The sequence below is a fragment of the Primulina tabacum genome, chromosome 9, assembly GCF_025594145.1.
Source record: "Primulina tabacum isolate GXHZ01 chromosome 9, ASM2559414v2, whole genome shotgun sequence".
Taxonomy (NCBI): domain Eukaryota; kingdom Viridiplantae; phylum Streptophyta; class Magnoliopsida; order Lamiales; family Gesneriaceae; genus Primulina; species Primulina tabacum.
In genome coordinates, this window is record NC_134558.1 from 40512066 (window position 1) to 40524846 (window position 12781).

Sequence of the window (12781 nt, forward strand, 5' to 3'; positions counted from 1 at the left end):
TATCGTGAATGCGGCATGCATTTACTAAAGAATATGTCTCTTGTGATACGGTCTCACGAATCTTTATCTGTGAGACGGGTCAACCATACCGATATTCACAATAAAAAGTAATAATTTTAGCATAAAAAATAATAATTTTTCATGGATGACCCAAATAAAAGATCTGTCTCACAAAATATGACTCGTGAGATTGTCTCACACAAGTTTTTGTATTTACTAAAATGTATTGCATTCTATTTGAAAATCATAATCTTCTGGGAAATCACAACCAGATCACCAAAATTTCCTTGAACCCATATGCCAGTTTACAAAGTCGCCAATGCTACAGATACTGGAAGTCTGGAACTCAAGCAAAGCAGAAAATAACATCACTTTACTAACTGATAGTCAAGACACTCGAGATGCAGTGCTTCAACGGTCGTGAAACCTCTTGATCATGTATTCAGCGGATACATTAATTATTGGTGTAAAATATTGTATTTTATATACATCATTTTACAATATTGGTGTAAAATATTGTATTTTGTATGTGTTATCATGTATATTGTTATAACCTCGATCGACGATGAGACAGAGGCTTTAATTTCATTCATATAATGAAAATTGAAAATTTCGAAGGACAAAATTTTTCACTATCTATTTTTGATAGTTGTCAGTGTTGTGAACACCTTCAGTAAAACAAACAGTTCAACTCTCCCCACTTAATTATCAGTTAAACTAACTTCAACAACTTCTAATAATGAAATCCACTTATAAACTCTTTTATAAGCAATCTGTTTGATCTTCATCAAACTATAGTCATCAAATTCAACTCTTTGAATTTGACTATTTCAACGGAAACACAAAATTCGATACATGTGTAACTCTCAATGGTTCGAGGATACAACTAATCGTTGTTTCAATACTTCATTATGATTCAAAATAATATTTATTTTTTTCAGGCTTACAAGGGCCAAGGCTCAGTCTTCGGTGGCTAAATGTAGACCAAGGCAAACGATGAAGAAGTTGCTTTTGCAAATTTGGCCCATTCTGATTATCTTGGGAGTGATGTTATTTTTTTAAAAAAAATATTATCTTTACGTTTCTTATTAACACATACGGAGCGGAGTTTGGTGTATTTTAACTTGGTAGATTGATGTATCCGTGTCTGACTAAGGTTGGCAAGCACAATATAACATTGGCTTTTGAAGATTCAAGTCACAAGATTGCAACAGGCGATTTTATATATCAACACAACCATATTATTGTTCAAAGTGCAGATTATGATTTTGCATGTCATCGCCATCAATTTCTACAGAGAAAAAAAAAAAAGATTTTAATATCATCACCTCATTTCCTGCCTTGATACAGTGAAACCTCGATTTCTTCAAGGGAGCCCGATAAATAAGTAAGCAAATACAAATACGGCAGCTAATAAGGAAAGCCAGTGTAAACTAGAGCAACCCCAAATTTATCCACGAGTTCAAGGAAAAATAGGCCCACCAAGAAGTTGAAGACCTGAAATCACGCACCAAGCATATCAAATCAACCTAAGACTTAGATTGCATAACAGTTGCCTTTTGTTTAGATACCCAGTGAACAGGAAACTGAATGCCGCCATTGTTTTCCCTCGGGTCCGGTTGCTGCTCAGCTCAGGTATAATAATACCTGTAACCGGTCCACAGCTCCAAGATCATAAGTAAAGATGTACCTATAACTTATAAGCAACAATCTCACATTGGTTTATGGGCCGGAGACAAACGAATGACTTTACGAGACCAAAATATACAAGTTCTAGCAATTTGGGTTAAAAAATTTCATAAAATGGTAAAATGTAATAAACTAGTTGAAAATGGTAAAATGTCCAAAATGGTCATGAAGCGTCAAAGTACAATATCTAACAAACAATTATGTCAGGTAAAAGACCAATACGGAAAATTTGACTGCGGTGTACGAGGATGCATTTAATTTTATTTTCAAGTATTATTATTTTCCAATTAAAAGATAAGTTGATAAATTGCTGCTGATCTCACTGCCCTAAGGAAAGCTGGTGCCACCGGCTATGGCAAACATTGAAACAGCCTGCAAAAGAATCAATTTCTTTATTAAAAACACGGGTGATAAGAATAATTTACAATAAATATTTCTTGCCTTGGATTATTCGAGAGTACAGCCCTATCATTCGACTTATTTCATTCAAAAAATTCTCAATCAAAAGCATAATTGACTGTCGGTACCGAAAAAGATTATGCATATATGCCATCTAAAGCACTACTTGTGATTCCTACGTCCACTACAAAATAAACGGAGATTTATAACCGATTTAGAGACCGACTGTAAATTAGGTCTCTAATTTGAGACCGCAATTAATCATAACGGTCGCTACAGTTATTTTAAGATTTAATATTATTTTTATTGCTCGCTTTTTTATTCTACTCACAAATTGGAGACCGAATTTATATTTAGGTCTCTAAGTTGAGACCGATTTATTTTGTCTGTCGCTAATTGGAGACAGAAATATGAAAGTTGTCACTAATTTGAGACTGAATTTACTATATCGGTCGCTAAATTTATTTTCAGAAGCTCAATTTTTTATTCTTCTCACTAATTGGAGACCGAATTTATATTTAGGTCTCTAAGTTGAGACCGATATATTATATCGGTCGCTAAGTTGAGATAGAAATATAATGTCGTCTCTAATTTGAGACTGAAATAGGAGAGTGGTCTCTAATAAAACCCAAATATTTTTGAAAACCCCACTTCTATTCCTCTCGCTCCAGTATCTCTCAAAACTTAAAAACCTTGCGGTTTCAATTCTCCAACACCATCGGTGCTTTTCAGCCGTCTGCCGTCCACCGTCGCCGCTGACTACAAGGGCATCATCTTTCATAGCTTCTCCATTATCTGATTTAGAGGTATTTTTCTAAATTTTTTTGTTTTTTTCCCTCCTCTTTTGAGTTCTTTTTGGAGAAATTGACACACAAATTCTTGTACTGAAAATCTTTATTCACGTTGCCGCTTCCATGATGTATATCAAAGCCAGAGCAAGGGATCACCGAAAAAGGAAATTATATTTCACATGGAATTTTTCAAAAAAAAAAATTAAAAATCTCTCCTTTATTTAGGACGAAAATAGGGATGTTGAGAGGAATCTGTAGGAATTCTGAAACCACAATTAAAACAAATAGCAGAGAATACAGTGATGCTAATTTTAGCACCATTTTCTTATTTTTAAATATTTAGTTCCCAACCACAAGTACCACCAATGGGGGACCGGATGTTTTGGGGGGGTTAATGGTGTGGAGGAGTATTAAATGAGAGGCAATTGGTGCACATATATACAGATATATACGTGTGTGTCTCTCTGTGTGTGTATTTAAGTAAAAGCGGTTTTGTTCATTCAATCCGCAGCTGTGGAAAAAATCGAAGTCCGGTGTGAGGAGCAAGTGAAAAGGCTGTATAGCTATCAAGAAGTGGGGTGTAATACATACTAGAGACATTGTTTTTTTTTTCATTTGGTAGTAAAGTATAATGGAAAAAATTAAATTATTTAGAACATTTTCAAATGGGTTTATTTTATCTTTTTATCATTTATGTTTACTGAGAGAACACTACCCATATTCATTAAAAGAACAATATACTTCTCTAAAAGTGTGGAAAAAATTTGGTTTGTGTTTTTGGGCTTTATGGTTGGTGATCCTCGAAGGTGATATTGGTGTCTTGACTTAGAACACAATTATCCTTTGTGTTGAAATCAATAGTTTGACTTAAAAGCATAGGCTTAAACCGAACGACTTCATCTTCAATTATGCAATTCCATTTTTATATAAACCATTATATAAAGCAAACTTACATCAAGTTTGTTTTTCTCTAATAACTCAAAATCATATTTGATTTATTATTGAATTAAAACTGACAGAACTATATTAAGTGGATTTCAAGTTAGAATTATATGATTTACTAATTAACAAGACCTACGTTATTGTATGATTTCATTATATAACGTAATATAACATGTAGAAATATATAATATTTATTCCAAATAGAGTCCTGTAAATTATATAATATAATATAACATTAGCTTGTTGTATGATTTCAGTATATAATATAATATAAGATATAGAAATATATAATATAAAATAGCTTGTTTTTTTAGAATACCTCATTCTATTCTTATTCTCCAATAAATTTATTTTTGAATTTTAATTTATATGTTAGGTTACAGTGGTTGTTTCGACAATGAATACAAATAAAGCTTGGATGTATGCTAGGTTAGATAAAATGGATTTGTAACAGAATAATTTATGAATGGGGTTGAGGATTTTGTGAACTTTACTAAAAGCCATCCTGAATGTATGAGTGGTGACAAGTTACGTTGTCCTTGTACTCAACGTAAATGCAGAAATACTACTTTTCACGATGAGGATACTGTTAAAGTACATCTAGGAAAGTATGATTTTATTCCAAATTATTACAATTGGTATGTTCATGGGGAGCCTTATATTACCGATCCGATTGGACATTCCATTCTCCCATCTTCAGCTCCCATTGCTCAAGAAGACCCACCAAATGACAATGCAATGCAGTCAATGATTCACGATGCGATGAATGCCCTTCATTATTCAGATGTTGACGAGATACCAACACCCGCTGCAAAAAAATTATATGAAATGCTAAAGGCCAGTGAAAGAGAAGTTTGGGAGGGCATTCCTTCTGGTCATTCCCAATTGTCAGCTGTTGCGAGACTATTGAACATCAAGGCAGAGCACCATTTCTCGGAAAGATGTTATGATGATTTATGTCGGTTGATATCAGAGTTGCTACCAACCAATAACATAATGACCGACAGTTTTTACAATACAAAGAAATTAGTTAAGGGTTTAGGTTTGCCAGTGGAAAAGATTGATTGTTGCATTAACAATTGCATGATTTTTTGGAGAGATGATGTTGAACTAGCTGAATGTAAGATGTGCGGTCACCCTCGTTATAGACAGCAAAAGCGTGGAATAGGGAAGAATAAAAAAGATATAGCTTTGAAAATTATGTATTACTTTCCATTAACTCCAAGACTGCAGCGGTTGTATGCATCTACTGCAACAGCCAAACACATGAGGTGGCATCATGAACATGTGCATGGAGGAGATGCAATGTGTCATTCATCTGACTCTATTGCATGGAAGCACTTAGATGAGAAATATCCTTCTTTTGCAATGGAATCACGTAATGTAAGGTTGGGACTTTCAGCCGATGGATTCCAACCATTTGGTCAATCAGGAAAGCAATATTCTTCATGGCCTGTCATATTAACGCCATATAACTTACCCCCTTGGATGTGCATGAAAGACCAATATATGTTTCTTACTGTGCTTGTACCAGGTCCAAAAAACCCGAAAGAGAAGATAGATGTTTTTTTGCAACCTTTGATTGCTGAGCTTAAGGACCTATGGAGTACAGGGGTGGAGACTTATGATATTGCTAGTAAAACCAATTTTAAATTGCACGCGGCCTTGTTATGGACAATTAGTGATTTTCCCGCATACTCAATGTTGTCAGGATGGAGCACGGCTGGTAAATTAGCATGTCCACATTGCATGGACGAGTCTGATGCATTTACATTACCTCGAAGTGGAAAGACATATATTATGAGGTTGTTGGAGGGATGAAGAAAAGATGCATTTATGGACTTGGCTCCCAAGCAAAAGTTGCCTTTCCTCATGCGACATCTACTTCTACTGGAAGGGTTCGTCCAAGTAGCTCATGTGTTGAGATACAAGAGTTGAGGGCAGAGAATGCAGATTTGAAGACTCGAGTTACTGAATTGGAGGAAAAGATGCGTGAATTCATGGCTCGTTTTGTGCTTTCGCAAATACTAGAACCTCCTTCTGCTTTTCCAAACTTTTCTTCACATATTATAGATTCTGATGAGACTCAAGCTCCTTAGACACCGTCCTAGTAGTTAAAGTTTGAGTTTCGATTACATTGACATGTAAATGTTTGGAAGTGATTGAACATTTTGTAGAATGAATTGACATTTGTTTTGGATATTTGACACTTGAATAGTTGGTTTAAATATTTGTGTTGATTTTGGTGTTGATAAGTTGTGGCTTGGAATAGGTGTATTGATGTTAATACTGTGTTGTGTTTTTTGGATGGTTATATTGATTGATTATGCATATTGTGTTGTGTTTAGATTGGTGTGAATAACAAAACCTGTGGTGGAAAAACAATATCTAATTTAGAGACCGATTTCTTAAATTCAGTATCTAAGTTAGAGACTGATTGTGTTGTATCGGTCTCTCAACTAGCGACTGCATAATGAATCGGTCTCTATATTAGAGACTGTCTTTAATTAGTCGGTATCTAAATTAGAAACCACATATATAATATCGGTCTCTATTGTAGAGACCGATCACGTAAATGTGGTCTCTAATTTAGAGACTGACTAATTGTATCGGTCTCTCACAATTAGCGACCAAGGTTATTGATACCAACCAATTCGATCGGTAATCGGTCTCTATTTTACTGTAGAGACGGATTAGAGACCGATTTGTCGGTCTCTAATCCGTGTTTTTCTTGTAGTGATCTCTAAAAGTCAAGGATGAAAAATAGAGAACTCCGTTTATCAGCGCAAATTGCCGAAGAATAAAAAGGGAACCACCAATGAACGCAACTGCATCCAAAACAAAAATGTGCTGGGCAGTAAGTATACAAATGAGACTCAAAGGATAATATAAGAAAGTCCAACATATAAAAAGTTTAATATAAAGAAAAATAGTCTTACATTTTTCATATTCTGTCGAAACATTCTTTTGGTTAAAGAGAAGTTTTTACATTGAAAACTTGAAATCTGGTCAATAAGTTATCTTCTCTTAATATCATCAAGGGACAATTAAAAATGTAGGAGTGAGAAAGAAGTTATTTAAAAAACGAAGACTCTGACTTTTTTTTTAAGAAACAAGGAGTTGACTCCTGATTATTATATTAGCCGTAATTAAACTTTTAACTTAATCAATTAATTGTCTTTTTCTCTTTATTCTCGGTCGACACACATATTTCCTAATTAAAATTTACGAGCCATCTATCCTTCCACCCAGAAAAATTGGTCGACCAAAATTAAATTGGTACGACCAAGAAGACTTTTCTTCTTGGTAGACCAAAAGACCAACACCTTGGTCGACCAACAAGAAATTGGTGTTGGTCGACCAAGAAGAAAATTTCTTTTTGGTAGACCAAATGGTGGTCTTCTTCTTGGTAGACCAAAGGAACACCATTTGGTCTACCAAGAAGAAATTTCTTCTTAGTCGACCAACAAAATTTTGGGTCGATCAATAAAATTTTGGGTCGACCCAAAAGATTGGAATTTTGGGTATACTCAAAAGGCTGGAACTTTGGGTCGACCCAAGTTGGTACATAAATACTACTTTGGCGACCCAAGTTAAATATGTGTTTCATATGTTAAATCATGTAATATTATGTAATGAAATTGTGATTCATATGTTAAAATATGCAATATAGTTGTGAAATTATGATCCATATGTTAAAACATGTAATTGTGATTTTTATGTTAAAACATGTAATTCAATTGAAATTGTGATAACATATAATTGTGATTTTTATGTTAAAACATGTAATTCAATTGAAATTGTGATTCATATGTTAAAATAGTAACATAGTTGTGAAATTGAGATTTATATGTCAAAACATGTAACATAATAAGTTAAAACATATTACATTATAGAACATACTATACTTGTGATTATGTAATTGTGATTTATATATTCAAACATGTAACATACTTGTGAAATTGTGATTCATATGTTAAAACATGCAACAAAGTTATGAAATTGTGATTCATATGTTAAAACATATAACATAATTGTGAAATTTGTGAAATTGTAATTCATATGTTAAAACATGGAACATAGTTGTGAAATTGTGATTCATATTTTAAAACATGGAACATAGTTGTGAAATTGTGATTCATATGTTAAAACATATAACATAATTGTGAAATTTGTGAAAGTATGATTCATATGTTATAACATGTAACCCAGAAATCACCAGGGTCGACCCAAAAACTGACCAACAACAAAATTCCACCATAAATACTTAAATCGAAATAAAAAAGATCAATACAATGTCCAATAATTAAAAGATCAATACAATGTCGAATGATTATCAAACATAATACAATGTCCAATAATTATAAAAATCAATACAATGTCCAACAATCAACAACGATCGACCAAATTGATCGACCAACTTTGGTCTTTGACCAAGCTTTTGATCGACCAATTCTTCAAAGAATTGGTCGACCAAAGCAATGGTCGACCATTGCTTTGGTCGACCAAAACTTGGTCAAAGACCAAAGCAATGGTCGACTTTGACCAAAGCAATGGTCGACGTCGACTTTGACCAAAGCTTTTGGTCGACCATTGTTTTGTCGATCGCATGGTAGACTACTGTTTTTTGGTCGTTTCGATTTGAATTGGTCGACCAAAGCAATGGTCGATCATTGTTTGGTCGACCAAAGTTTTGGTGGACCATTGTTTGGTCGACCGCATGGTAGACTACTGTTTTTTGGTCGTTTCGATCAAGAAGAAATTGGTGTTGGTCGACCAAGAAGAAAATTTCTTCTTGGTAGACCAAATGGTGGTCTTCTTCTTGGTAGACCAAAGGACCAAAATGTTGGTCCACCAAGAAGAAATTTCTTCTTAGTCGACCAACAAAATTTTGGGTCGATCAATAAAATTTTGGGTCGACCCAAAAGATTGGAATTTTGGGTATACTCAAAAGGCTGGAACTTTGAATTGGTCGACCAAAGCAATGATCGACTTCGACCAAAGCTTAGAATTGGTCGACCAAAGCAATGGTCGACCATTGTTTGGTCGACCAAAGTTTTGGTGGACCATTGTTTGGTCGACCGCATGGTAGACTACTGTTTTTTGGTCGTTTCGACCAAAACGTGGTCGAAATTTTCTTCCTCAATCAGTCGATCGACGAACGAAAATAAACAATAAATCGAAATAAACATTAATATTATCAGATTATATGTAATCAAATTTAATGATGTATTTACACTTAAAACACAGAGACATTTAAGTAAATTGACTTATGGATCCTTTTTTTTAAATACTTCGTATCCCACTCCCTTTTCCCTAAATTTCCCTATCATCAATTATCAATGTAGGGGTAGTCTAAGCCTCTGATCCTAATTTAGCAAAAGTAGCTTCGAGTATTTGTTAAAACCCGGGAGTAAGTATCCCTTTCTTTATAGCTATAGAATAAAGCAAACGAGATTAATTTCAATGAACCTTCAACTCAATTCATAATCAATATCCCAACAATATAATTTGTTTCTTTAATCCTTACTCAAGGTTGCATAAATAAAAACCGATATGCTTTGTTTTATACATTGAAATTATTACATATAGATATACAAACTCCTTAAAATTATAGGCTGGCATTAAAGCAAAAGAGCAGTCATTTTCTTTAGTTCATGCAGGTTTTACTAAGCTAAAATTCTTCAAAAAAAGTCCCCAAGTGAGGCATTCCACCCAACTCCTTGTAAGCCACTCAAGGAACTCCACAAATTCAATGTGGAATGTAACACGGTCGTTTTTCAACCCGACCCGTATGAACTGGATTTGAACTAGACCCATCTTGGCAGACCCATCAACCCGGCCCGTGTATTGTTTTTTTTTTAGAAAGTGTGTATTGTTTTTATTGCTGCTTCTTGTGCATGTTAGAACAATCTATTGTTATTTAGATCTCACAAAAAATACAATTTATGGAATTTAACAGAATATATATTATAAATGTCTTTCAATAACTCAACATGATTTTTTTTAATTTCTTTAAAAAAAATACATATTTCTTTCCGTTTAAATTCCTTGAAATGAATGAAATATTTTAGCGTCGGCCATAAAAGGACAAAATAAATAAAGGAGAAAAAGGTGCAGTGAGATTAAAGTTTGCAGGAAAAATAGAAAAGGGGGATTTTAATTTCCACTATAAAAGATTTGGAGCGGAAAGGCGAAATATGCTGTTCATATCAGTAGACAAAAAGGCAAGCTTGGGTTTCATTTGGTATACTTGTGCTTGCCACCCAAACATGTCTTTTCAATTAATGCAACCTTTTAAAAAAAAAATTACTATTAGTATTATTATTTTCTCTGATTCATGCATTTATATTGCATCAATTAATAGTTCTTTTTATTTAAGTTTAACAATCTATAATTGTTTAGAATCGTTATTATATTTATTTCTTAAAATATATGATATTGATTTTATTGTTGAAATATTGCGTCTGTCATATTGTTGCTTCAACAAGCCTTCGAGTTTCTAAGTTCACTAATGATATCAGAAATCATAGCTCTAACATGAAGAAAGACAAAAATAAGTATATTTTATAGAATTAATTCATCCGTTGTGTTTAATTTGCAATTAAGGTTTTGTTTTAATTTGAATCCCAATATTATTTTATATGTTATAGTGCATTATATGGGTATGTATATAATTAGTTCCTTGTTAATTTATAACAATTTAATCAAATAATCTGAATCTATTGAAATATTTATATTAAATGTAAATTAAAGGCGTAGCATATACACACATATATGTATGCATGTATGTTCTAGTCTAGCGCAACGTGTTTCAAACAAGAACAATGGCAAGCAAGAAGAGAGAAAATTCAGCCACGAAGAAGGAAGAATAATTACACTTGAATCAAATTATAACGTCAATATCAGAATTACAAAGAAGTTCTTGATAAATCACTCACGCATACACATACAACTCTATCTTTTGTGACGCTTGAAAATTAACAATATATGTTTTGATATGTTGTACATCAATTGTGCACCGATGAAATGACAGTCACGTATAGGATGTGATTAAACATAGAAAACTTGCACATCCAATAGGTGATATTAAACTCATTGATGTCCACATAAGTGTGCACGATTGATGTGCAGTATATCAAAACTCTGTGTATATACATATAAATCTCATGCTAATACAAAAGCTTAAAACAAGATATCTATATCACAAATATTACCTGAAAAACATATATTTTAGGGTTTCCACACTGAAGTCCAGATTACATGTTCTTCTTTCCAACTCAAATAAATACCTGAATCACCAACCGAACCGGTGGGTAATACGTACGACCACCCTGCTCGATATCGCTTAAGCAACGCCTTGATATCATCGATGACATCGTCGCTATATCCAACTGATGAAAAACCCGAACCCCGGAGCCTTTCTGCCCATTGAACCCCCCTCTCCCTCCTCTCATTATCCCCTCCATGAATGAGACTTTCGTCGTCACAAGCCAAAACCCTCACTATGGTTCTGGAACACTCTCTCTCCAACATCAACTTCTCACTGCTAGTAGTTGGGAAACACTCTTCTAACATGTCAAAGTATGCTGTATAGAACCTCAAACATTCTTCGAAGCACTTAACGAAGTCGTTTTTATTAGTGGAAAAATCAGCCTCTTCTTCAACTATTGTGACAACCCTAGGTCTTAGGGTTTGGATCATTTTGATGACATCCATTCTTTCTTCAACATGAACTTTTCTCAATGCTCCAATACAATTCATAGCCAAAGCTTCATCTTCTTTAACCCCCAAAGCCTCTTTTGTAAGGTCGCCTAACCGGTTTAGGCCGCTCAAGACCTTGAACTCGAAGGGCACGCCCATGAGCCTTGCAAACTTCTCCATTCTTGGAGCTATCTCCTTCATAACCGACTTAACGATGCTGGCGCTGGTTGTTACGACAATAGTCAGCTTTAAACTAGGCGTTTCATCGGTCCTTGTAGCTAAGGCTTCTAAAAAAGTAGGCCACTGTGTGCACAAAGTGTTGCTTATATCAACAATATGAATCTTGGACTCACCCTCTAAGGCTTCCAAAATGGCTCCATTTGATGCCACATGACCAAAAGTTGTCCAAGGGCTCACTTCTTGAAATTTCAGGATCAATTTTCGGATAGAATCGAAAGTGTGGCTCTTTTCTGCAACCGATATTAGGGTTCTGTGACACCGGTGACCAGAGTCGGTCGCCTTACAAAAGAGGGCTTGTAAGAAATAAGAGGCCAACTTTTGATCACAATCTCCATATGGAGAAGCGAGCTCATTCAACATCCATAGAAGGTGATGGATCTTGGTCGAGTCCTTACAAGACATGGCTGTGGCACACTCTGTGAGTAGTTTAGATGCCCACTTCGAATCGGATGCCTCGACCGAATCCGTGGATTGGCTTGCTGCAGATGTGTTGTTGCTTTGAGGCTGGTTGAAGAAATTGCTTCCTTGTGTATCTAACTGATCAAGAATTGGATTGTTTCTGGGGTTGGAAATTGTGTGTAAAAAGCCAGCTTCATTTGAGAGGATTGAAGTTCTATCCATATGAGTTTTAAAGCCGAGTCTTTTTTCTCTCAATATTCAAGGCACTATTCCATAGTTTAATTTATATATGTAAGTTTATGTGCGCCAAAATATAAACACATATGTATATAAATAGGACTGGACCAACGACACCAACGGGCTGGGTCATTCTTTAATTCCCATCAAGCACAAATATATATATATATATATATATATATATATATATATATTTATTTATTTATTTATTTATTTCTCCCCATAAAATATAATATATGTTCCTACGTATAATTTGAAGGTTTTTATGTGACACACACACACACACACACATGTAGTATATGTACATTAGTTAAATGTTAATAAAAAAGACAACATGATCTAATTATATTTATTAAACCTATGTATTTTCCGCATTTCAT

General features: G+C 34.3%; 2 protein-coding genes across 2 annotated transcripts; one reads left to right on the forward strand and one right to left on the reverse strand.

Moving 5' to 3' along the window:
* The first annotated feature begins 4283 nt into the window (after positions 1–4283).
* LOC142504515 (uncharacterized) lies at positions 4284–5642 on the forward strand. The gene has a single exon (XM_075617364.1). It carries the CDS (start codon positions 4284–4286, stop codon positions 5640–5642), a length of 1359 nt encoding a protein of 452 aa, XP_075473479.1.
* A 963-nt stretch (positions 5643–6605) lies between these two features.
* On the reverse strand, positions 6606–12441 carry LOC142556767 (protein SHORT-ROOT-like). The gene is made up of 2 exons (XM_075668255.1): positions 11039–12441; positions 6606–6649 (listed from the first exon to the last, which is right to left on the reverse strand). Exon 1 carries the CDS (start codon positions 12384–12386, stop codon positions 11055–11057), a length of 1332 nt encoding a protein of 443 aa, XP_075524370.1. The 5' UTR covers positions 12387–12441; the 3' UTR covers positions 6606–6649; positions 11039–11054.
* Positions 12442–12781: the final 340 nt, after the last annotated feature.

Bases quoted from the DNA above. Each gene is read 5' to 3' on its own strand.
- LOC142504515 (XM_075617364.1), top strand. From the start codon at position 4,284: ATGAATGGGGTTGAGGATTTTGTGAACTTTACTAAAAGCCATCCTGAA.
- LOC142556767 (XM_075668255.1), bottom strand. From the start codon at position 12,386: ATGGATAGAACTTCAATCCTCTCAAATGAAGCTGGCTTTTTACACACA.